At 49.2% G+C, this 24548-nt stretch overlaps 4 protein-coding genes across 17 annotated transcripts; 1 reads left to right on the plus strand and 3 right to left on the minus strand.

Annotated features, from left to right (window-relative positions):
* Positions 1-95: 95 nt before the first annotated feature.
* nucb1 (nucleobindin 1) lies at positions 96-4420 on the minus strand. 3 transcript variants are annotated; one of them, XM_053851062.1, is made up of 13 exons: positions 4321-4420; positions 3428-3542; positions 3077-3184; positions 2865-2997; positions 2579-2682; positions 2082-2267; positions 1926-2016; positions 1806-1864; positions 1447-1539; positions 1286-1375; positions 774-944; positions 602-710; positions 96-536 (listed from the first exon to the last, which is right to left on the minus strand). In XM_053851062.1, the coding sequence occupies exons 2-13, from the start codon at positions 3536-3538 to the stop codon at positions 451-453; spliced, it is 1341 nt and encodes a 446-aa protein (XP_053707037.1). In that variant the 5' UTR covers positions 3539-3542; positions 4321-4420; the 3' UTR covers positions 96-450. The 3 variants fall into 3 exon arrangements, with proteins under 3 accessions (XP_053707037.1, XP_053707038.1, XP_053707036.1); XM_053851063.1 differs by having other exon boundaries at positions 4311-4408; XM_053851061.1 differs by having other exon boundaries at positions 4208-4345.
* Positions 4421-4590: 170 nt separating this feature from the next.
* On the minus strand, positions 4591-18554 carry ccndx (cyclin Dx). 11 transcript variants are annotated; one of them, XR_008413176.1, is made up of 14 exons: positions 18407-18554; positions 18208-18323; positions 13262-17679; positions 13032-13199; positions 12658-12954; positions 11688-12593; positions 11401-11614; positions 11216-11321; positions 10829-11150; positions 10585-10765; positions 10421-10526; positions 9962-10361; positions 9808-9898; positions 6267-6642 (listed from the first exon to the last, which is right to left on the minus strand). XR_008413176.1 is itself a non-coding variant. In XM_053850975.1 (12 exons), exons 2-11 carry the CDS (start codon positions 13482-13484, stop codon positions 9966-9968), a joined length of 2919 nt encoding a protein of 972 aa, XP_053706950.1. In that variant the 5' UTR covers positions 13485-17679; positions 18208-18347; the 3' UTR covers positions 6267-9898; positions 9962-9965. The 11 variants fall into 11 exon arrangements, 3 of the variants coding, with proteins under 3 accessions (XP_053706952.1, XP_053706950.1, XP_053706951.1); XR_008413180.1 differs by lacking the exon at positions 18407-18554 and having other exon boundaries at positions 11688-12209; positions 12273-12593; positions 18208-18347; XR_008413178.1 differs by lacking the exons at positions 6267-6642; positions 18407-18554 and adding an exon at positions 5970-6099 and having other exon boundaries at positions 18208-18347.
* LOC128750635 (uncharacterized) lies at positions 14109-17569 on the plus strand. 2 transcript variants are annotated; one of them, XM_053850983.1, is made up of 11 exons: positions 14109-14275; positions 14347-14851; positions 14911-15216; positions 15274-15538; positions 15681-15786; positions 15856-16255; positions 16312-16579; positions 16640-16745; positions 16812-17056; positions 17117-17275; positions 17337-17569. In XM_053850983.1, exons 1-11 carry the CDS (start codon positions 14204-14206, stop codon positions 17467-17469), a joined length of 2565 nt encoding a protein of 854 aa, XP_053706958.1. In that variant the 5' UTR covers positions 14109-14203; the 3' UTR covers positions 17470-17569. The 2 variants fall into 2 exon arrangements, with proteins under 2 accessions (XP_053706958.1, XP_053706957.1); XM_053850982.1 differs by having other exon boundaries at positions 17117-17569.
* Positions 18410-23660, minus strand: tbc1d17 (TBC1 domain family, member 17). The gene is made up of 18 exons (XM_053851015.1): positions 23494-23660; positions 23142-23194; positions 21788-21883; positions 21641-21718; positions 21444-21555; positions 21190-21373; positions 21009-21120; positions 20738-20923; positions 20536-20661; positions 20369-20472; positions 20194-20288; positions 20009-20125; positions 19843-19943; positions 19541-19640; positions 19383-19480; positions 19189-19305; positions 19041-19127; positions 18410-18965 (listed from the first exon to the last, which is right to left on the minus strand). The coding sequence occupies exons 1-18, from the start codon at positions 23531-23533 to the stop codon at positions 18798-18800; spliced, it is 1974 nt and encodes a 657-aa protein (XP_053706990.1). The 5' UTR covers positions 23534-23660; the 3' UTR covers positions 18410-18797.
* Between the last annotated feature and the right edge of the window lie 888 nt (positions 23661-24548).

A 24548-nucleotide genomic window follows, 5' to 3' on the forward strand; every position in this document is an offset into this window, starting at 1 on the left:
AGCGACGTTTAAAGTAAAGCAGTAGCAAGAAGGAAGATGTGACAGAGAGGGGAGGAGGAGTGAGAACAGTTCAAGTGAAGGAGGAGAAGAAGAAGTTGTTTAAATAAAAGCATTTATTTTTCGTTTGTGTGTTGCAACAAGTTCAAGCCATAACATCATAAAAACCAAAAAGCACCACAAAACATTTCTCTAAAAACAAACACAGATCACATGACCGAGTCTCAGAACCTTCTGGACCTCTGTGTCAGTGCAAACCAGAGCGAGTGAGTTAACATATGTCCCTTTGTGTGTGTTTTGATCTGATGTTTCTGCATGAATGTGAAGTGTGTGTTGTGAATCATGAATTTGGGTGGTGTGTTTTCATGTTGCGCTGTACGTAGGTTTGTGTTTTGTTGCTGTATTACAGTAATGAAGCGAGTGTGTTTGACGTGTGTGTGTTGAGGAGTGCGTCTAGTTGTGTACAGGCTGATTCTGCGGCGGCTCGGCAGGAAGGCTGTTCTGCACTTGAGCTTCGTGTTCCTCAGCAGCTTTCGCTTCTGAAACAGAAAGAGAAATGAGCAACTCCCTCTCAGTTCCGGTCCAAGATGGCTGTGCATTTCACCTTCCAGTTTCTTGGCCTCTGGCTGGAACTGCAGCTCTCCGTGCGGGCCAGCAGGAGGCGGTGCAGCAGCCACAGGCTCCTGTTGTCTCTTGGACATCTCCATCACGGCCTGACGGGGTTCAACACGTTTGTCATGACTGGCATCACAGCATCACAACGAGGTGCCAAGTACCTGCTGGTACTCCCTCTTCTGAGCCTCCAGAGCTTTGCCTCGCTCCGTCAGCAGCTCTTGCTCCTGACGCAGAGTTTCCGCTCTCCTCTTCAGCTCCTCCTCTTTGTCGCGGAGCTCTGCCTCAAACCTCTGCAGCTCCTCCTCTGAGTAGACGGGTTTCATGTCCAGAGTCTGACAACACAAACCTCACGCAGTTTGTCACAATGTTTCTTAGACGCAGTGACTTCAGTATCCGCAAGAAGGCGCCCTGGACCACCAATGTCACATGACCAAGGTGTGACCCAAGCAGCGGGACAGAAACGTGGAATTCAACTCTCTGGATCACACACATTCGACTGAGCTACTGTGACTCAGGCAATCTGAAGCCAAGTGAATCCAACTCATGAGTTCTGCGACACATGCGACTCGAACTGCTCCGAGTGCTGACCAGGTATAACTTGAAGTGTGTGAAGGGAAGATGATCTGAAAACCTCATGAACATGTTAGATCATGTGATTCGACCGCAATGTTACCTCCCACTCTTTGGGGTTGTTGAACTCCTTCTTCTCTGTGGACTTGAGGAACTCCTCCATGGTGACGAGCCGGTCCTTGTTCGTGTCCACCTGCAACGACACCTTGACTCAACCTGACGCGTCACAGGAGCTGGAGGTGCGGAGGCGAGAGCAGGACTCACACTCTTCATCACGTACTCCCTCATCCTCAGCCGCTCCTCCTCCATCTCCATCATGTCGTCCTCCTCGTTCTTCGGGTCGTACACCTTCTCCAGCTGCAGGAGGGAGAGCAGATGTGGGAGCGGTGAGACCTCAAACCTCAACTGACAGGCCACAGCTGCCGCAGCTCCAAACGCAGAAGTTAAAAACGTATTATAAAAACAAATCGAAAAAAACAGTTTGGAACTAAAGTTGATCATTCAGAATTCATAAAAAAATAAACTAAAAAAATAATAACAATAATATACATAATAATATAATAACATGTCTATCTATATATCTATATCTATATATATCTCGATCGCAGTGTCACAGTGGTGACCTCTTTGGTGAAGAGCGCTTCCAGCTCCTGCTCGTCCAGAACTCCGTCTCCATTGGTATCTGAGGGGACACGTTGACAAATCAGAACCTTGGCCAGAGCAGAAGCTTGTGGACGAGTCACCGTGGAGTTTGAAGAAGGTTTTGGGGTTGAACTCTTTGGGGTCCAGACCGTCGGTCTCCTCCCAGACTTCCCGGAGCTGAGCCACGCTTCCCTGGAAGGGAACATTCTCATGTGATCACGTCAGTGTTTCCTGCATCCCCTCCACTCTTTCCCTACCGGAGCGTTGACTTTGGGATGCTTCTGATGTTTCTCCTTCAGCTCCTGCAGCCTCTTCTCCTCCTTCTCCCTCTTCTCCTGGTCCAGCCCCTTCAGGTACTCCCTCCTCTCGTGCTCCTTCAGCATCTCGTAGCGCTTGAACTCCTCGTGCCGCTCGGCATCGTAGTTCTCCAGGTCTTTGGTGGCCTGCCGGAGCAGAATTTCACTCCACACGCGTCCATCCGTGGACATTTCACTTGAGTAGTTGAAACCAAAAGGTATTGTTTTGCCTGATTTAAATTTTGCTTGGCAGTAACATTGATTGTGTGTTTGAAAGACCTGTTTTCTTATTACATTATCAGAACAATTCAAAATATTAATACAGAATTACTATTTGAATCATACAAGAATGTTTACAAAAATCAAAGAAAACTTTGGGGAAATATTCCATCCTTAAACCTCTCAACATCTTTAGTTTCATCCATGTAAAAGGCTGGAATGTGTGAGTGAGGCTGCACCGTGGTGATGAGCAGCTCCAGGTCTTTGGCCTCAAACGTGTTCTGATTGTGAGGATCCAGATGTTCAAACTGCTTCAGCAGAGACGCGTGGTCCATCTGCAGACCTGCCAGACAGAGCCGAGTCAGACCAGCGCAGGTTCTGATGCGCTGCATTCAGGTGTCACATGGAATTATCAGCAACGTTCAGTACGCTGCAGCCATCTGCTCACAGCAGACTGAAAACTTTCCTGTAGAAACTCCAAACAGCTGCCTTGCGTTTACACCGTGCTTGAGCTCGGAGGCTTACTCTGTGTGTTGGTGCTGTCCAGTTTGGCCTTCAGCAGCATCCGGAGGCGAGAAACTTCCTGCCGCTTCAGCTCATCCAGACGCGTTCGGACGTTGTGGCTGACCAGGTCCAGCTCTTTACTGAGACGGCCGTTCTGACACGCACACACAGGTGAGTCAGACACACAGCACCACAGACCGTCCGGGGGGTGACAGGTCAAGTCAAGGGATCACCTTGATGTCATCGGCGTTGGCGGTTTGAAGCTTCTCTCTGAAGTGGGGGTCTGTCTCCAGCACCTCGATCACCTCTCGGAGGTAACGGTCGTAATAGAGACCCGTGTCCTGATTGAAGGCAACACATTTTAGAGAGAGCATCTTTCAGAGTTGGCGCTGCACACATGCGTTCATGCCAAGAATCAGATGTGAGGCATGAAAACCAGAAGTAAAAGCGGAGCCGGCGTCTCGGGTTGGTGCCACCTTCTCCTGGCTGGACTCCCAGCATGCAAAGTGACACCGCGCCGAGCACTCTTGTGATCTATTTATAATGCCATACCAAAAACATCCCCTCACACCGGCGACTCTCACCATGTTCTCCTCCAGCCCTTCTTCTTTGACCTCATTGCGATCGATGGGCACCGACCAGACTCCGGCAGAGACGGACAGAAGCAGCAGCAGCCAGGCAGCTCTCAAGTTCATCCTCCTTCAACAAGAGATGCAGCCGCAAGAGAGTGTTATGAACGGCTCGGTCCAACAACAACAACAAAGCAAACACTGAGTGTGGGTGGGCCCAGACACCACGAATGTGCATGAGGTTTGACTGCACAGTCTCATGCCTACAGACGCCAAACCACTTTATTTCGACCCACTCTGAATTTTCAGAAACGAGTTTAACAGGAGGATCAGAAGACGGAGTCACGTTGCGTTAATTCAAGCTTAGAGAATCACGTGGATAAATTGGTGAATTGCTGTTTGACTTAAAGTAGCTGACAGGCACCTGGCAAAGTTATCCTTTAAAACAACAGAGCGCGTTTTAATGTCCTCCGAATTATTCCTCATCGATTGTTCAACCACCAGTTTAATGAAACTGATCATTTGTGACATAATGTAAAGACAGAGACGAGCATCGATGTTGTTTGAGCCGTTTTCTAACAGGAGTTTGGCTGGGAGGCTGATTCACCCAACACATTTCCACATTTTAAGCCGAATGTTTTGAAGAGGAACAAATTCTCTGCTACTCTGACTGTGTGTGCTCTACCGGGGCTCGCGATTTTACGTCCACACGGGACGATTTCAGGCGAGAAAAGGCAGTGCATTCAGTGTTTTTAGCATGCGGCTAACTAGCCAGACGCCATCACCTCCACTCACAGAGGAAGCACCTTTCCGCTTCTCTTGATGTAACCCAAGAAACTGACAAAGAACTCGAGAACATCAGGAATCATCTTCACAACGACATCATGCCAAAACGCGCCTCGTCTCACCGCAGGTGTTTCAAGCGTCCGCCGCTTCACGTAGCTGGATCGGCGTGATTTAACTAACGTAACGGCGTCAGGAAGAAGCCATGTGTCGCGATGCGTTCAGGGACCGTTGGAAACATTTTCGCAGGAAACGAAATAACTGACGCTTTAAAATAAGATGATTAATGAAACCCACTTTCTGTCATAAATAACGAATGCTCGCGTAAACACAAGCTACACAGGTATATATTGGAAGAAAAGAGACTTGACGTTCGTAACTATTACAACGTTTTTTTTATTAACTTCGAAAAATAGATTTTTGTAGCGTCACCAGTACAAAAACACAAAGTTATGGCGGAATGGAATAAATTAACATTGGCAATTGCACATGACAATAAATTAAAGATGTATAAATAGTATGCAATAAAATAATAGAATATGGCGTCTGGGAGAAACTTACAAAACGGCTCTCAAATAAATAAATAAAGAAATAAATTAAATACATTTAAGATCTTGGAGGTCATTTACATCAGTTTGACTGATGAGCAGAAACAGCTGATTGAGTCACCACAGGCACCAAAGTCAGATTCGAGTGTTCACAAATCAATCTCTCTCATGTCGGTGGGCGTGCCGGCTCTCTCGTCCTCCACCTCGTCCCCCTTCTGCAGGGCGCCCGGCTGAGCCGTCCTCAGCCTCTGCTGCAGCACGTGCTCGATCATGTCGCTGTAGGCCTCCAGGACCACCTGCAGTCAGAAGGGTGACAAACGTCGGTTTAAGTCCGGCGAAAAACAAGTGTGTTGAAATAGAGGATTGAAAGAAAAGAAAAAAAACAAGACCAGAACAAATCATGTAACAGTTGTGTTTTAATTTTTAAAAAGTCATATAAATGAAAGAAGGCAAGAACAAAGAGGAAGATAGACATGACCAGGATCAATGATAAGAAAAAGGAGGAAAGAGAGAAGGATAAAAGCGATGAAGATCAAGAAGATGAGGAGAAACCAAGCAATAACACACAAATAAAAGTGAAGAGGATGAGACAGGTGAAGGGCAACTCACCGGGTCAGTGTGACACAGCTCCGCCAGGACTCCAGTCAGCTGGTGAGGGTCCTTGTTGCAGAGTCCTCTCAGGGCACAGTTCAGCGACGCCGCGGCAACAAGTGACGGCATCGCTCCCAGGAAACGGGAGTCACACACACACATGGCGGCGAGAGTGTCGCTGTGGCGCCGCAGAGTCGCCGCAAGCTCCTCGTCGTGCTCCACCATGTGGGACAGGATGTGAGGGAGGAAGTCCTGAGGAGTCACTGCGGCTGTATCCCACCGGAGGGTGGCAAGGACAACACGCTCCATCTCCTGGTGAGGATGAGGAACAACACGTTAATATAGTAGTAGTAGAATATAGTAAGTAGAAAAACAAGGAGAAACATCAATATTTTAGAAGAAAAAGAAAGTGTTTCTCCTTTCAAACTTTCAAAGGACAACAGTGTTATAGTGCATTAATTTTTTTAAATCAAATTATGCAAGTGAAATAGAAAAAAAGCAGTTGTTTTTCCATGAGTTGTTTTGGTAAAGCTGGAGGGTGGAACTCACCCGCAGGTTGGATGGCTGGAAACTGTACTCAGCAGCAGCACAGAGCGTGTCGGCCGTGAGGTTGTCGCACTCTGAGAGTTTGGAGGCGATGAGGATGCAGGCGGCGGCCAGGCAGTACGGCGAGACGGGCAGCGACAGCGAGGCCGACAGGAAGCGGTCCAGCAGGGACACCGACAGAGGGAAGACAGCCTCGTCACAGCCGCTCTCGCTGCAGACCTGAGGACAGAGGAGAGAAGGTGAGCGTCGGCATGGTGACGAGGAGGAACATGAGGGGCCCAAGGGAGTCGCACCTCCAGGGACCACTTGGCCAGCTCCTCCCTGCGCTCCGGGTCCCGCTGGATGAGTGAGATGTACAGCATGGAGGGCAGGTAGCGCTCCTCCAGGTGGAGGAGACTCTGGATCACACGGTGTCCTGACATTGTGGGGTCGAAGGCCGCTTTGACAGATCCACCGTGGCCCCCTGACGGCGCTGTGGTCCCCGGAGTGCAGAGCAGCTCCGTCTCCTCCACCTCAGTGCACCACAGAGACACCGGCATGTCCATTCGTGCAGCGCTTTAAGTCCAAGTCTCAACTCACACCTCACTGCCCCGCTCAGGTCTTATACCCCGAGGAAGGGGGCGTGATGGAAAGGCGGAGACCCGGGTGACGGACAGGCAGGAATAATAATGAATTCAACAGGTGGGAGAATGCGAGGGGCGGGGGGCGGCAGACAAGAGAGGGAGGGGCCCGCAGGGACGCAGCAACAGCTTGTGCTCGACACTGAAAGAGAGAAAAGAGGAAAAGAAAAGAGTGCGAAGAGAGAAAAGGTCATCTCCAAACTCTGACAATGGGAATGAAAGACAATAGGAGGAGGGTGTTTGTTTACGACCCGAGTTACAGACCCGCAGCGCTGAGGGACACACGAGTGGGAATCAAAACCTCCTGAATATTTGCCAAACTTCTGATTGACTTTTAAATATAAAATCATGTACAGGCCAAAAAACAATTCCGTTTAAAAATACTTAACTGGTATTACTTTAATATTTATCCACATTCTTGACATTAAAATGTTCATTTGAAATGAAATGAATGAATGAATGAATGACAATGTTTCAACACACAAAATCATAACATTGTAATTTTGACAATAATAAGTTAAAAAAGTTGTGACACAGATTAGAGCTTGAATGATAAATTATTATGATAAAAGACTGTACAGCACTGCAGCAGTCATCCTTCACATTCCTCTCCTGCTAGACAACTTCACTCAACTTTTGTGTCTCATTTTGATCAGAAGTTCAGTAAACCATCAGAGTTTCCAGAGGAACCCCCCTCAGCCAACTCTAAATGAGCAATGGGGTCAAGCCTGAGACCTTCCTGGAATATATCTGATCACTACTGTTCTGCTGGAACATGAAATATGAACCTGATAATCAGTAAATATAAACTGTAAAAGTAGTGGAGAACCGGTGATGGAGCACGATGTAAAGGTTAGGTCCTGCCGAGGAACATCTCGGGGCTCCTCAGGTGAAGACAGAAGACGAATCCCCTGATCCATCACAGATCAAAGTTTGGGCTCGGGCCTGGCCGCCGGTCCTCTCAGAGGATGCTCATTGTCAAAGCAACGTCGGGGCTCCTCCCAGGCCTCCAGGCAATCTGCTGCTCGTGTTTAAAGAGCGCAGGGCCAGCGGGGAGGGCCGGTCGAGGTATGTGCAACAGACAGTGGAGCCCAGCAGGTCAATGAGCCGTATTGTCTCTCTTTACAAATCTGTGTCAGACAGCAGCCTCTGGCCTTCTGCCTGCTGCCCCACACACACACACGCACGCACACACTTCTCACACGCTCCCCCGGGAGCCCGCGGCCGGTGTCACAAAGGGGTCGCACTCCCTCCAGCGAGGATACAGATTGTATTTGACACAGTCATTACAGGTGGCTTTCACACGTTTTACACTTTCAATGGAGACTCACGTTTCAAATGAGAGTTAAATGGACGTGCTGTGGTCATGTGACCCAAGTGGAGCATCAATAATTCATACTCAGCATTAATCACTTCACTCTGCTGCAGCAGAAGCAGTACGTGAAGAGCAACTCAAACCTCTGAAGTTGACTCGGTTTACTTAGCAGCTGTTACTGTGACCGATGTTGCAGGAGTACTAGTAGTAAACACAGTCCATGACGCCCTCAGATTTCAGTGATGGCAATTCTTGAAATGAAAGCATTGAAAAACTGCAAACTTAATCTATATAGGAACCGGACTTAATCAAGGCAGTACCAAATGAGGTACGAAGTACTGGCCATTAGAGAAGTTAAGTATAATATGTCTGACATAAAATACTTGTAAGTCATAGCACAGTTTGAAGTTTGATGACGATTATTGTGTTCTTTAAATTGGTAGATACCAAAAAGTTATTATGAGTAATAGAGACCAATGGTATCAGCAGCAGTTGAAGTAGTACCAGTACTATTATGGTCATACTAGTACTATACAGTTTTAGAATCGTTATAGCAGTCAACATTATGGAAGTGGTGGAAGTACTGGTTGTAGTGTAGTGATAGTAGTGATAGTAGTACTAGTAATAGTAGTATTAGTAGTATTAGTAGTGAGAAGAAGAGTACTAGTAATATTAGTAAATGCAGTAGCATCCGTGCAAATAGCATTGGTCGCAGAAGAAAAAACAGTAGTAGCAGTAGTGCATGGTACTACAAGTAGTAGCAGAAGTATTAGTGACAATATTACAAGTATCAGTGGTATTAGTTACAATAGTGTAGCAGGAGCAATTGTTTGCGGTAGTTTAAAAAAGTATCAGTAGTTGCAGTAGAGGCAGTAGAAGTTCCTCAACTACTGCTGCTGATGCCAACAACAGGAGCATTAAGAGAGGATGACTAGTTTGTTGCTGGTTCTGAGGTGAAGATTGAGATTTGTGACGAGCGGAGCTTCGAGGCTTCGCTCCTGCCTCCTCTCATCCGCAGCTCTTACATGAAGAGGGAATGGAGAGGAAGCAGCTTGAGAGAGAATGAAGGAGTCAGTGCCCTGGTCAAGTGAGGTCAGGTCGGGGTGGACGGACAGTGTGATGGAGGAGGGAGGTGACGACGGGTCACCGTGACAGATCGCCCGCCTGTTTAAGGCGGCTACTAAATTCAAAACATCGCAGCTGTATTCAAACACCAACCACGGAGGGGGACCGAGACAGCGACGGGCCCAGGAGGAGTGCAGCGGGTCCTGAGAAGGGGGCGTGGTTCTCCGCCCCTCATTTTCCAGCTCATTTCCCGGCACAGTGGAGAACAGAGGTCCTATTTTCTCTTGCTCATGCAGACACCTGCTGGCTGCCGGGGGGAGGGGCGGCGGGAGGGCGAAGTTTAACCAGTTCACAAGTGAAGTTGACAAGGCTCATTACGACTTCCAGAGAAGGAGAGGAGTAAGTGACTCGAGTGGATGGGTAGAGTCTGCTCAGTGCTGCGGTGTCACAGCAACGAAGCCTGCTCCACTGAGCGCAACTTCAGACTGGCTTCAGGCTTGTTCCACCCGCTACATCGACAATAATTCAGATCACTCCTGGGCCATTTAAGATCCACATACGAGTCCAAATTATTCAGAAACTGGGATGTTTCCGTGCGACGGTCGTGACAGTAATTCTGCCTGTGTGGCACCAATTCCTCATCAAAACAATTTCAGTCAAAGTAAACTAGTTTCGGACAGTTAATTCAGTCATCTGTGTGTCTTGCTCCCAGCTACAGGAGGTGAGAAGCAGGAGACACAGTGGACAGGTCTCCTGAGAGATTAGCACTCACACTCGGTGAAATGTCATCAGTTAACCCTTTGGGAGGAAACCAGAGTGCCCAGAGGAAACCAGCAGGAGGAGAACATCTGAACTCAGAGCAGCTCGGTCACAACACAAGTCATAGGATAATGGTGATAGATGGAGGAATGGAGTTATGAATCTCACCTTTCTTGGCCCAGGTCAGCTGTCAGGAGGTGACGGACTACCTTGCCCAGTTCATTGGCAGCCTTCATATACACGGCGACTGAGCCAGACCCTGAATGTAATACATGCATCACGTTTGATTTTTTTACCACGGTCATAATGATCTGTCACTTACCGGACTAGATCAGGATCAGACCCCTGGCTGACAGGGGGAGTCCAGGACAGACTGAAGCTTCTTTGATGGTGAATGTGGACCTTCCTTTACTCCTGTGGGGGACAGCTTCAGTGCCGTCGCCTGGACTCACGCAAACCGTGTTCACTTCTGCCTCTTGGCAAGCAGCCACGGCGAGTTGACTCCCCTCACGCAACTTCTCCTCAAAAGAGGGGTCCATCAGGATGTCGAAAACAAAGTGCTCTCGCTGGTAGATGAACTTGTTGGTCATCTGTGCGTACTTCAGCAGCAAGGAAAGACAGGTCTGCACTTCCTCGTAGGTCATGGCCTTAGCCAGGTGAAGGTGGAGCACAGCGAGGGTGTTGATGGCTTCACAGACCACGATGCAGTGTTGGCTGTTCACCTACAAATGAACAGAGCTTTCAAATAAGCTGCCGATTCAACAGCGAAAAGTGAAGAGACCTCTTCTTCAAGGATGCGGAAGACTTCAAGCAGCCGTGACTGCAAGAGATCAGAGTCCAGGTGAGCAGCTGCTTGAAGAGACCTCAGACCTTTGAGTTTCTCACTCCTGTTTTAAGATACAGACCTTAGACGAGGAGAAAGCGACTGCGGTGTTCAGCACTCACCACTGGTCTGAGCGGATGTGCCGAAAGAAGACATAGAGATTAGTGGCAACGTCTTGATCAGAGCTGGAGGTTGTCGTCAACACAATGTCAGACTCTGCTGTCTTGTTCCTTTGGAGGTCTACAGGCAGGTGAGGATCAGGGTGGGCAGAATATTCAAGAAAATTCCCTCCACTGTCGCCATCTACGGGGAAAATGAACATGAAAGTTCCTGCCTCTATTACCTTGATGGTCTACAGCAGCCTACCTAGACTCTCCGGAACACGGCAGGACACGGGATCTATGAGAGGGAGAGCCTCTGCTCTCCGATCACTGGAGATGAGCTCTGAGACTGGCTCTGTGAAACCGTTTTTCTCTCTTGACAATGTCCCCTCCACACTGGGATCCACCAGCAGTTCCTGAAAGGACACGTCCTTCTGAAGAATGAACTTGTTGGTGGTCTGAGAAAGCTTGAGGAGCACATCCAGACACATTCTGCCCGCTGTGCCATCCATTGCTTTACCGAGGTGCAGACAGAGAGAAGCCATGGTGTCAATGGCTTCACATGCCAAGGGACACAGGTTGTTCACCTGCAGAAGAATTCATACTGGTTAGATCCTTCCTGTTCCCGACAAGCACGAAGGCCGGACCGCACCTCGTCTGCCAGGACTTTACAGACTTCCTCCAGTTCCGGTTGCAGGTAATGCGGATTGTGCCATGCCAAAGTTTGGATGCCCTTCAACCCCATCAGTCTCACATTCCTAAGCCAGGAGAGAAGACGTTGAAGAGGGTGAAGAGGTCTGCTTGTCTGGAGCGGGAGGACAACGTGAAGTGCGATACCAGTTGTCAGTGCGGAGCTGATGGTAGAGGTGGGACATGTTTTCAGCAGGGTCTTTGGCGCATGAGCCATTGCCACCATGTGGGAATCGAAGGTTCCGTCCAAACAGAGGTCCTTCTCTTCTCAGTGGGGCATTGGAGGCCAGAGGTTCTTTAGTTGGAGGAATGGGAACTAGTAGTTGTCCCTCCTGGTCGATGGCTTCTGCCACTCCTGCAACTATTCAAATTCCAATTACACCAACACATTTCTGCTTGTTAGCAACTCATTGGCATTTCAAAGCTTGGCAAACCTGAGGCAGTCAGGATTGGCGAACGGGTCCGATGCGGTGTGGCAGCAGGGGAATATGGGGAGGTTATTGAGGATGATGGAGCTGTACTGAATGACCTGGGAGAGGTCGGAGGGGAGCCGAGTGGAGCGCCTCCAGGGGAAGGAGGAGCACAAATGAGAGAAGACGCAGCTGTAAGGGTAGAAGTGGGAGCCGTTCTGGGAAACGTCACTGCTGGCATGAAAGAAGATGGGGCGGACTTTGAAGATGACAAAGCTGGAGTCTGTGACTCTTCTTGAAGACAGCTGTAGGATATAAGCGGAGGAACCATTGGAGAAAATGCACACACCCTTGGATGAACAGCACCCTTCTCTGGAGATGGCAACATCCTTGGAGAAGATGGTGTTTCTATTGAAGTTGTCTCAGCTCTGATATGAGGCAGAAGCCCTTTCCCTGGAGTCCTGCTTAATGTCCCACTCTTGGTCATCTGTGGCTGCAGTGATACCTCTTCCAGCATTCCAGACTCATCTCCTGCATCGTTGCCTTCTGAAAGATAACAACACATTTGTGGAAGCTTAAACAGCATTAACTTTATCAACAAAAGCTCACTTGACTTGGTAAATGTTCCCAACAGCCTCTTTGAGCTTGAAGACCTCACAGCTCTCTTCGGCCGAGATTTGATCTCTGCGGTCACAGTATTCCCACAGAACGGCGTGTCCAGATCTGACATCCACCCGGACGTTGCTAGAGGTAGTGATACAGCCGTCGGAGACAAGCTGGATCTGGAGAGAGCTGGGTCTTCTCTCCGAATGTGAAATGTCGCCATGTTCCACAGCTTGCTTGATGGTGAAGGACTGGCAGAGCTGGTCCTTCTCTTCTGAGAGTTTTCTCTGTGCTTTGTGGGCTCAGTCTTTCTTCTCTCAGATTCTCCTAAACATTCAAAGAAATAGGTTGTGGTCCAGTGTTGCCATCATTAATAAGGGCAGGAACTTACCCGGGAGCAGACGAAATCGGGAAAGTCTACTGATCGACGGAGAAGCACGAGGGATCTTGGATGGGCTTCGCTTCGATTCCACTGAGCAATGAGGGGGAAGACTGGTGACAAGTGAAGGTTCTCTCAGCTTCCTGGGTTTTATGCACTCGCTTGAAGCCACCGATACTTTTTGAGAAGAAGAAGTCAATGACAGCTGAGGTGATGTTGGAACAGAGACGGCATAGTAGGAGGATCTGGGAAGATCTGAGATGGTGCACTGTTCCTCCAGACTTTGAGTCACCTTTATGTCCTTCGATCCTGAAATAGAGAAGAGACATGTTTCACATTCTAGGAGCTCACACTGATGCTGGCTTTAAATGCTTAGGATTGTTTACTTGATAAATACGGGATTCGAGAAATTCCCCTGGCTAAAGGCACGGCAGGTCGGAAATCCGCTCTGTCTGTCAGAGATTCACTTTTCTTTGGGGACTGACATCGTGGAGGAGAAAATGTTGCCGTCATTGGATTTGGCTTTGGGTGAACCTTGTTTTCATCTTTCTTCCCTGGAAAAGTGATAAAACCAGTTAAGGCCAACTAAAAAAAAATCAGGCATTTGGTCTCTTACGTGATTTGGGGGTTCGAGAAGGAGATGCATTTGTTGATCTAGACAGAGGAGGCTGGGGTATCAAGGAAGACGGAAGCCTTTTGAGATAAGAGGGAAGCTCTCCAAGGGAGGACACCACCGCCTCAGAGGAAGGAAAAAGGGCCAAGCCCTCCAACTGACTGTGGCTGCAGTGTAAATACTCCTCTGAGCACGACAGCCTGCTGAATTGTGTATTCACCGACATCTTCAACAGATTCTTCAGGGAACGCTTTTCACTTCTTTACAGTGCTGGTGAGTCAGGGCTCCTCAGACCTTTGATCTGGGATTTGACACCTGGTGGCTCATGCTCCAAACAACGTCAGGCCTTCTGACATCGTAGTAGCACAAACTCATCGTCGTGTTTGCACCCTCAATAAAACCATCGTGTAATGAGAATCTTTGTATTTAGACTCTTAACAGAAGCATAATGAAGGGGTAACAATCCGGTCCTTGTGCCTCAGTTGAGAGACACAACCTGCTGATGAAACCATACGAGACAGGCAGCTTCATCCGTTTTCCAAAAGAGGACAGGGTTCGGAGATCCTAAACAGGTTCTGGAACAGACAGAGATGAGGGGATGTGAAGAAGAGAGTGCAGGAGGGGTAGAGGAGAATATTGGATAAGATCAGAAGTAAGTATATCAGCTCATGGATTTTGGACCCATAGTCAAGGATGACTGAATCCTCTGCCAACTGTTTCATATTAAAAGCCAAGGCATTCCTGTGTTCTCACCGTGGTGGAGTGTCATACAGCCATCTGGCTTCTGCAGATGAAGTTTCAAAGCAATCAATGGCATTGTGAAAAAAGCCACGACCATGAGGCAACCAAGCCTCTTGGATACATAACGTGTGCTCAAGGGGCTTCAGCGTTCAGACCCGCAGGTGGCCTGTCCGGGTAGTGACCTCCTGGATCATTCCTTGGTCAATGCGGAGTGGTGTCAGTGATGGTCCAGTGGATGAACTCAACATGGACAGTGGAGGTGGCATCAGAGCTGAGGTAGGTTGTAAAGTCTTCAAAATAATAAAGACAATTCAAATGTAGTTGAACTATTTTCAATCATTTGGCAGCTGGGGAGTCAATGTCATGGACTCGACAAGCAGAGAATTCTGGAACTCCTCAGAATCCGAAGGACTGAACGGGCCTCGCATCTGAGACGTCAGGAAATAGTGTCAAGTGTCCGGAAGACTTATGAGGACTTTGTGCAGAAAGCATCCGGGTACGCGATGCACTGGCGTGTCTCGCCGCATCCATCAGGTTTGATCGGTAGGTACCCTCCTCACAACCTGGACACGAGGCTCCGGGTCCTGAGGAGGCAATGCTCTAATGCCATGGAGAAACAAAAGGAGAAGTTGCCCACTGAAGGTCCACTGAGAATGGCAGCCAGTGAGCTGGCCACGATGAAAGCCATCTCAGAAACCAGCCCTCAACCTCTCGACACCTTGCTGATCAATGAGTTGATGGCACAATCGACGATTTCTTCTTCAAGAGCAACTCCAATGTCTCCAAAAACGGCTTGCTCATCTCCAACACTAGCTTCATCAACAAGGAGCGCCCGAATCCATTCGAACCTGAGTAAGTCACTCCTCAGTTCTTTGCGACGGTAACCGCAGCTTACATTCTCTTGATCGAAGGAAAAAAAGACGACACTGATGCCAGGGGTTCTTCAGAACTACCAATCATCACCCAAACCTTCCACTGGCATCCAATGGCTGCTAAGAGAAAAAGACCTGCCAGGGAGGGAAGACAGCAGATGACCAGTCGGGAGCCTGTCATGACTTCCCACCAGAGGCCCGATACAAGTCTCAGCAGCGTGGACACTCACACTCCCAGTGAGCTGAGAGCCCTCTCGCTTCTTTACTCCCAGCAAACCTCAACCACATCACCGTGTTCTTCACAGACAATAAGCAGGAGTCGCTCACAAATCCTGTTCAACTCCTGTAAGTACATAACAAGCAAGTCCACAAATTTGGTCCTGAACCCAACTGTGTTTGCAGGGGAAGGAGAAGGGGAAGCAGGAAGACTGACAGAATTCCCACTTGTTCCTCATACCTTCCCAAAACCTCCCGTGGCTCCGAAAAGGAGCACTGTGGTGGCGCCCTTGACTTCGACGGCACCCACGAAAGGAGGAACACCACATCCCTTACAAGTCCATCCATTCCAGGAGGTGGTCCGAAGGTCTTGTAGCAATGAGCTGGATGAGTTCTCTGACCCTTCGCAGAGCATCTCAAAGTGTTTCCTGCAGCTCCGTTCGGACAACTGGTATGAAACACCACTCCTGCTTCTTCTTTAAGAACACCCGCTGTCACTGCCATGTAAATACTATCTGCATTTCCTGTCTCACTTCTGGATCTTCCTGCACCAACCTTTTTGCCAAATTCAGTGATGTTGGTTCTCCATTTAGGAAAGAGAAACTTCAAGGCCTACGGAATATTAAAGCAATGGCAAGAGAGGACCCAAATCTCCTGCAGTCCAAGCTGCATGAAGTATTTCAGGTCCTTGGAGAAGAGGTGATGTCTGCTCTTTTGTTGGGGTCTCCACCAGTGGCATGTCTAATTGCACGTCCATTTGAAACGCAGGTGAACAAACATTCCACGGTGGCCTGTGAGGCGATAGACACGATTTCTGCGCTCCACGAAGGCCTGGGCAGAGCTATGGACCGTGACACCGAGAGCAAGTGTCTCTCCTTGTTGATGAAGTGTGCCCAAATCACCAACAAGATCGTCCAGCAGCAGGAGGAGCCCGCGGCTGATGCAGTGACGGACCACTCTGTGGTTGAGCCTGACAACACTGAGGCCGACGGAGAGTCGTGTCCCAGTCGGGCAGATGTGCGCTCAAAACCCTGCAGCAGTGCATCGAGGACCTGCACCGCCAAAGCACTGGGCGGAGATTCTCCGAGAGCAAGTCCTAAAGAAACGGAACCTCCGACAAGAACGCCCCCATCTGCACAACACACAGTTCAAGTTCAAATGAAGACGAGTAAGTGAGTCACATGTACGATATCAAAGCACCAAACTCAAGTGATTGCTTTACAGGAGGTAAACGGCCAGGGGATGACAAGGGGCTTCCACTGAAACACCATCCGCCTCTTAAACCCACAAATGCTCCCAAAAAGAACCAGGCAAAGAACTGTGGCAGGCCCGTCCTTGCTTACGGGGAAGCTCCGTCGAAGAAAAGAGGACCACGTCACGGAAGGAACCGCCAGTTTCAGAAGGGCGGCAGTCGGTCTCGGAAGGCCCAGCAAGCTGGAAGTCCTTCTCAAAACCTCGCGCTTTTCTTCCAGCAGCTCAGCTCAGATGACTGGTGAGATGATGTGCTCGAGGTTCCACGGGCAGGTGAGGAAACGATTCTGTTGTCATCCAGGAATAAGAAACTACAGGGGCTGAAAACCATGAAGGCGCTAGCAAGACGGCATCCTGGCATCCTGCAGGCAAAGCTGCATCAAGTGTGTCGAGTCCTCGGGGAAGAGGTTCGTGTTCCGTCTGCCATCTTGAACACATGGTGATGTTATGGAGTTTAACTAGTGTTATCTCAGGTGGGGAAACTGCAACTTCACTCCATAGTGGCCTGCGAGGCCATAAACACCATCGCTGCGCTGCATCGGCACCTGGGGAAGGCCATGGACCAGGAGGCAGAGATGACCGGCCGCACCCTGCTCATGAAGCTGGCACACACCAACAACAAGCTCATCCATCTGCAGGTCAACCTTGCTCTGGAAGCACTGGTGAAGGGCTGCAGTCCAGCCAAAGTCCTGAGCTCCCTGGTCAGCCCCGGACTCAGGTAAAACCACTTCTTTGCACTCGCTTCAACGCAGCGTGAAAAAACATCCTCCTCCCGCAGTCACTGGTGTCCGACGGTGCGAATCAGTACAGCCAAACACCTGCACCAGCTGGCCGACATCGTGGGTGAGGAGTTCATCTTGACAGCAGAGAACATGGTTGCAGAGCGATATCTCCGAGCGGTCAGTAAAATGGCCATAGATGGCGCCGCTGAAGTCAGGTCAGTAACTGCTCCTTTCATTTTTCATGTTCTATTTCACTGTAGACATGTTTCTGATCAGAATCCATGGACGGGAGATGCTCCGGCGTCTGGATCCTCCACGGCGGTGTCGAGACTTGTGGGTCAAGATTGTCCCCTACAAAGACAAGCCTCAGCTGGACCAAGTCCTCACTAAGATTTTGTGGAGACGATGAGCATGCTTTCATTGTTTTGTGTGATACAGTACACAACAAACACACGGCTTCGATTCTTTCCTTGTCCTTCCACACAATAAACATCTCAGTGCTCGTGTTTTTCAAGTGTCCCAAGTCATCCACCGCCATGGTGAAGAAAACCCTTCAAGGCCATTCCTTACTGCGTCGAATACCAAAATACATTTGGGTGCAAAGAAAGTCCATCTTTTTCTGTAGGATGAAGAGAAAACAGCTTCAGCAAAAAGGGCACTTTTTCCAGCCGGTGCTTGGGCACCACTTATCGGTGCACGTTCCTCACATGGCGGTTCACTTCCTAGATTCAGTGATGGCATCGCTTACGTAAGCTTTGACAGAGACTTGCCAAAACATCACAGCAAGTTCAAGTCAGCTCGTAAGCAATAAGAGGGATTTGTCGCATCAAATTCTCAACAATAACTGGACCAGGTACAGAGCAAAAGACATTCAAGTAAATTAAGACAAGAGAGAAGCAAGGTTTATCTGGAAGAGCTTTAACCATGTGTGTTAAATGCAAGGCTCGGCTAGACATTTTGGAGCAGAGCGCAAAACGCAAAAACACAGATGGAAGAGAAGATGCTGAATGATGGGGAAAGCTCATCGGCGCTTCTAGGAATAGGACTCTTGTGTTGACTTGAAGGTGACATGCTTGAACTTGGCAAGTCACGTTTACAATGTAGACCTGTGTTGTTTACACTTCAGAGAGCTCTATCAAAAACGTACCTTGTTGTCACTGTCGAAAGTGAAGACTCCACAGACCAGGAGTAGAGCTGCTGCTGAGACACCCAGGTGAGGCGGACAAGTCACTCTCATCACTGTGCCGCCCTCCAGGAAAGAGACTGCCAAGGAGAGAATGAGCAAAACATGTGGAAGTTAATGGATGATGGGGATGAAATGAAGATGGAAAGAAAAGCAGCAGAACCTGTCGGGTGTGAACCGTTTATTTGGTTGAAAATGTTACAACGGTAAAGTATCTGTAAAGAGATAAACAAGCATGCAAAAAACAATTGCATAGGTCAGAAGCTGCGGCGTCTTCGGACTTCCCTCTTTGGATACAGTGGCGGGGAGGCGGGAAAATAAAACTGTTAAGTGACTCACAGTGGAAAAAGTAGAAAACAAGGAGCAGCATCAAACAGAGGTGTGATGAAAAACACATACACGCACGGGACAAAGTTAAATTAAATGTAATCCTTCAAACACCTCCACCCCACTGGCCGCCACAGCGCGCTAAAATTTGATCGTTAACACAATATAGAGCTTTGACATAGAGAAGAGTCTCCTTCATTTCCTTGTGGCTCCACAACAAACTGTATTCAGGGGCAGGAGGGAGCAGGACCAGGCGGGGCACTGCACGCTGAGGCTCCTGCCTGGGAGCCGTTGAGCAAAGGCTCGGTCTCGTCGGCCTGCGAGTCGGGACTCGCGTCAGAGGAGCTGGCGGGGACGTAGAGGCCAAGGACCTGCTGCACCTTCAGGGGAAGCTCCTGAGGAGAGGAAGACACCTGCTGGCTCAAGAGTTCATTCACACCAAGCTGTTGTTGTGTCGCACGAAGTCGTACCTTACACTGCACCAGCTGCAGGTAAATGGCCTCAGCGCCACATAAAATGCTCTGCAGGTCCAGCTTCATCGTCAACTCGTTGATGTGCTGCAGGGAAGGGACGGTTTGAGGCATGATCTCACAAAGCAACACATCCAAACACACTCACCTTGAGAATGGTGTTGAAGTCGTGGTCCGAGCCGATCAGCTCTCCTCTCTGCGACTGCAGGATGGAGCAGGCGATCAGCAGGTGGAAGTTGTCACACGGAAGTCGAGTCCAGAGAACCTGAGCCGGGGCAATGGTGCGATGACATGACTCATCCGGTCTCTGCGGTGTGAACAAGCCACACGTAAACAACTCACCTCCCACAAGATCAGAATGTCCTCGAAGGAGAACTCTCTCTTGAACCAGATGAGCAGCCAACGGAAGCAGAAGCAGAGCGAGCCGCTGTCCTGAGACTCTGCAACACAGAGAAGGTCTGTGACGTCCCATCATCATCTTCAGAAACGTGCACTCGTACCCAGGAAGTCACAAAGTTCTGGGTCCAGAGCTTTGAGCAGGACACTGAGATCCAACAGCTGACTCTTCATGGCCTCCTGAGACTCTTCGAAGTTGTGATGCTGGAAACACAACAAGGAGTTATTCCATCACGGGTTTGTGTGGCTCCGTACAGCGCTAAACGCAGACGCACGCTGCCGAATAGCGCCATCCAGTGTCCATTTTATATATTGCTAGAAGTTATAAGCTATTGCTGAACTACTTGCCTCCCCCCTAAAATGATGGAAATGAACCAGATGAAGACGCAGTGCAATGGCCACTCACCACCAGCTCCATGAAGCCTTTCAGGCACCAGAACGACTCCACTTCATTCTGGGTGACGAACAGCAAAGGAGCCAGGAGGTCGCTCATGCCCTGGACGTAACCTGGACCGAGCCATGCTTCAGTTTTCCAAATCCCACGGAGGTGGAGGAAAGTCACTAAAGCCTACCCAGATCAAAGTTGTACATGCAGTACGTCATCAGAACGTCGTGAAGAAGCGTCAGGCCCGGGTTGCCGTCCCCAGAGAAGAAGGTGTTGTGTCTGTCTGTCCGGTTGACGTCTCTCTCTGACAAAGCACGACAGACGTTTAGACGCCGGGATCTTCGGCTGACTGAGATAAACAGGCCGACTGACCAATCAGATTCCTGTATCCTCTGAGGAGGGTGTTTCTCATCTCCTGCTCCTCGCTCACTGACTTCCACTGCACCTTCATTCTGAAGTACTCGTCCCTGGAGACACACACCTGGAGTCAACGTGGTTTCTCCAGGAATCCCGATCACGTTGATGGATCTGCACCAACAACACTCACGTTTTGACCCGCAGGATGTCCTCTCTTTCTTCACTGGTGCTGTTCCACGGATAAAAGCCAAGCAGGAACTTCCAGGCCTCTTTCCTGAACGAGGGTTCAATTCCCTGATGTCAAGACGGACAGTGTGAAGATGCGACACTCAGGGTGGACCACACTGAGCAGCCTACCCCTCTGAACACAAGCTCCTTGATCTTCTCCGGGTTAGTCACACGGCCCTCTGGGTCCAGAAACTCCTGCCATTTATCCAGAGGCGGGCCCCTGCTCACGTCTGGTCTCGGGCCAAGCTCCACCCCCTTCATACAGAGACGCCATTGGACCTCGCAGGCTAAAAAAGGAAGCCAGCGAACACACCACCAACAGGTTCCTTACACAGGTGATGAGCTCAAAGCCAGGCTCCTCTTCAGACTGTGGGGGGAGACTGGGATCCCGTGGGGGGCGAGTGTGCTGGTGGCTGTGGTGGTTGGGGGAATCTGGCGGGCGAAGGGCTGCCCTGAAGAAGTTGGTGACTTTGGAGAATCCTCCGAATGTGGTTGCATACGGGTCATGGATCAGTCTCTGTTCAACAGACAGATGGAGAGATCAGTGCCTGTACAAGACCGAACCCAAAGCTTCCAAAATGAATAACAAAAGAGATGTTTACTGTGACAAAATCTGCGCTGCTGTCATCCAGCAGGCTCATCTTGTCAAAGGCCTGAGCAGAATCGCGAGGGTCCAGAGGATAAGCGAGGAAGAGCCGTCCGTCCACTGGTGACCTGTGAGGCGCGCGTGCAGCCAGGTTTCATTTTAGCAAACACAGATCGACGCGACTTCAGCAAACTCACGGGTCCAGGGTGATGTACATGTGCAGCGCCCGCAGCAAGTCGCTGGTTCCTCCTCGGTGGAAGTGCAGAGGAGGAAGCGGGTGACCGCCGCGACTGGTCAACACCAGGAAGTTTCGACCCAAGGAGAAGCGCGCCCTTCGCAGGGAGTACAGCTCTGAGAGCGGCAGAGAGAAGGACCACTGACCTGTGGAAGGAGCGAGACACTTCAGTCATGCTTCTCTAGATGCTGCTCTCACTACACTCTAATGTGTCACCAGACTGCTTTGCCGGAACATGTTCCCGGTCCTTCTTCACGGTGCTGATTACTGCCCAGTCTGGTTCATATCCCGGATCAAACTTTGTGTCCTCCACCCCTCCTTCTCCATCCTGAATAACAAAACAGACTGAATAGAACTTGTCCAGGGGAACAACAAACGTGGAAGCGAGACGCCAGGTCTGCGAACCCTCTCACCTTCTTCGAGTATAAAACAGCAGGCGCGCTGCTTCCCGCGTCCTCCAGAGGGCACCACTCCAACGCAGGCACTCCAGCCTAAATACATTCACGAATCATAAACAGCGCAATGGACTGACGGTGCGCGACCACAGATGACTCTCTTACCCGCTCCACGATGCGGATGAAGCCTGGAATGCTGGTGTCCTGGTTGCTCCTCTTGGCGTTTGTGTGCAGATACACCCCCTCCTTCTCAAATATCAGCTGTGGATGGTCAAAAGCAAAACTTAGTCCTGAGGTATGACATGCGTGATGTTACAAAAGGTGCGAGGTGATCTCAAAGGAGAGCTGATGCGGATTTGATTCAGAAGATTAGGTTTCAAAATTAAGTGAATACAAACAGATGAAGCCAGAATGCCCAATTGTAGCACCATTTACACGATTTGAAAAAGGGCATCAAATTCAATACATTCAACAGTTCCATGTTTCTACTCCATGACAGGCTGTTGTAGGTTACCAGTGACCACCCATGGTCAGGTTCAGCCCTTGATTCTAGAGACTGTGGGATGTCAAATCCAAGAGATTCGGAACAGACTGACCGGTGTGTTTGCCGAGTACTACAGGATAGATTTAAAGGTGTGTGACCAGGTGTTGTGCTCGGGAAGGAAGTCAGACTGGTTCTTGGCGAAGCTGAGACCAAGTAACTCTTACTGATGTGGCTGGAGTGGCTCGCTACAGAGGAAGTATCAGCAGCAAGAACCGCTCCCTTGATTTGGCAGATTCAGAGCTGAAGTGAAACTCATCAGAAATATGTTTGGAAACTTCATATATTTCAGCTTCTGCTTTAAACATCCACACTAGAGCCAAGCAGGAGAACCAGCTCTGGCAGGTTGGGCACTCTTGTCCGACCTCACCTTGAGGGGACTTTCCAGGTAATCCAGTACCTTCGAAACTGTCGCCTAAGATGATCCATTTACAGATGGCAATTAATGATGCACACATATTACTAAACATACTAAACAGACACTATGGTTTCTTTGTGTTTCAATGGTAGAATATTAAGACCTTTATAGAGTGGACCTATAAAGACAGAGTCATCAATGTTTCCCCATGACTTGGTGGGTTGGCTTCCACGTAGTTTAATGGAGCAAGTAGTCAAGGGTTGAGCAGGAGGCTAATTATAAACGACCGAAGTAGGTCACATGACTTTGAGAAAGCACAATGACGCTGAATTTCAATGACATGTTGGTGACAAGACATTTCACTGTGGAGCTGTCAGACACCGTGTGCCGCTGTGTTTTCAGTGATGTTAACAGAGAACATTGAGGCAGGAACAGGTCGTCTGGAAGAATCCAGATGTTACAGTGACGCCAGTGAAAATGCTAGCTGGCGAACAGTAGCTAACTCCAGCACTGGACGCCCGTTTAATTCCACCAAAACACCGCAACTCAGTCCGACGTTAACTTTAGAATAAAGAAACCGAGTAAGCGGGACAGAAGGCGCAGTCCAACGACATAAATACCTTATAATCCCCATGGTTTTGCTGCATTCTTGCGCCGATGTGAACCTCTCCGTCTGTGTTCCAAAACAAATGTTACGTCACACTTCCTGCTTGATGAGACTGACGTCACGAGGGGGCGGGGTCGACGGAACAAATCGTTTCATATTTTCATCATAATACGATGAATAATTGCAACACATAAATACAAGACTTTCTCTTTGCCGTGTTTAGCTTCTTCTTTTGGCTGAGTCGTGTAGCAGAATCCGCGCATTGTCGGGATAAATTCGGTACAAACGTCCAGGTTTCGATGGCGGCGTCAAAATGCTTCAATCGCGATTCAGGTCAGAATAATGTTTCCTTCAGGATCACTTACCCCCTCTGGCGAGGGAACACTTCTGCACTCCACTCTCCATTCCCAGTGATCACATGTGTGCGCTTGTTTCTCTTACATTTTTGCTGCCAAACCTAAGATATGTATTGAAAACAGGTCGAACGGAACCTCGTTTTATGGCCTTTATTTGGTCAATATTTCCTTCTCACCTCTGTTACCTTTCATACAAAGAAGCGAGCAAGAGTGTTTATTTGGGTCAAGAGAGTCACATGACACAGCCAAGAGCACTTGATTTTGTGCTCTTGAGCCTCACAGATCGATCCCTGTAAATCATTGAGAGTCCAAGATGACTTTGGAACCCGAGACCTCGACGTTCTCACGTTAGAACTTTGTGCTTCATATGAGTTCACTTTTGGCCCCTGCTGACTTTCTTCGAGTGACCCCAGGTCAGGTGGCAGGAGCAGCGTCAGGAGAGGCCCAGGTGTCTCCTGTGTTTGTTTACAGTGATGCCAGTTGGTGACTTATGGCTTTATCAAGCACACAAAACAGTCAACACACATTCAGATTATATTTCAATAAAGTATCGTCTTAAACTCGCCACCTATCAGCGGAACTGTGACTACAAAAGACAACTTGTAAATACGTGTGATTGTGTGTGTGTGCTCCTGGTTCATCACCTTTTGGTGACTGTTATATTTCATTGATCTGGCTCAATAAAGGTATAATCCGCAGCTGGCGCTCGTTAAGGGCCGATGACCGGCGTCACGGAGCAATCATGAAACGCAACAGCTGAGCGGTCCAGACGTGGGGGCGCGATCGGGGCGTACACGTGCACGAGGCACTGCGAGGACGTGCCCGCCTGGGTCACGTGCACAACGTGCGTTCGTTGGGAAGGCAGTAAACAGCTAACGTCAGAGCTTGGTGAAGCCGGGCGGAGTTACATCCCAGCGGAACGAACAATCTGACCCTTCACAATAAAAGCACACAAATTCCAACAAGCGCTTCCACGAACACGCGCGCCTTTAATACAAAGAGGCGTTTCGTTCTCTAGGTAAATCTGAAGCCATTATTCAATAAAGAGAAGCGATCTTGCAATT

The sequence above is a fragment of the Synchiropus splendidus genome, chromosome 19 (assembly GCF_027744825.2).
Source record: "Synchiropus splendidus isolate RoL2022-P1 chromosome 19, RoL_Sspl_1.0, whole genome shotgun sequence".
Taxonomy (NCBI): domain Eukaryota; kingdom Metazoa; phylum Chordata; class Actinopteri; order Syngnathiformes; family Callionymidae; genus Synchiropus; species Synchiropus splendidus.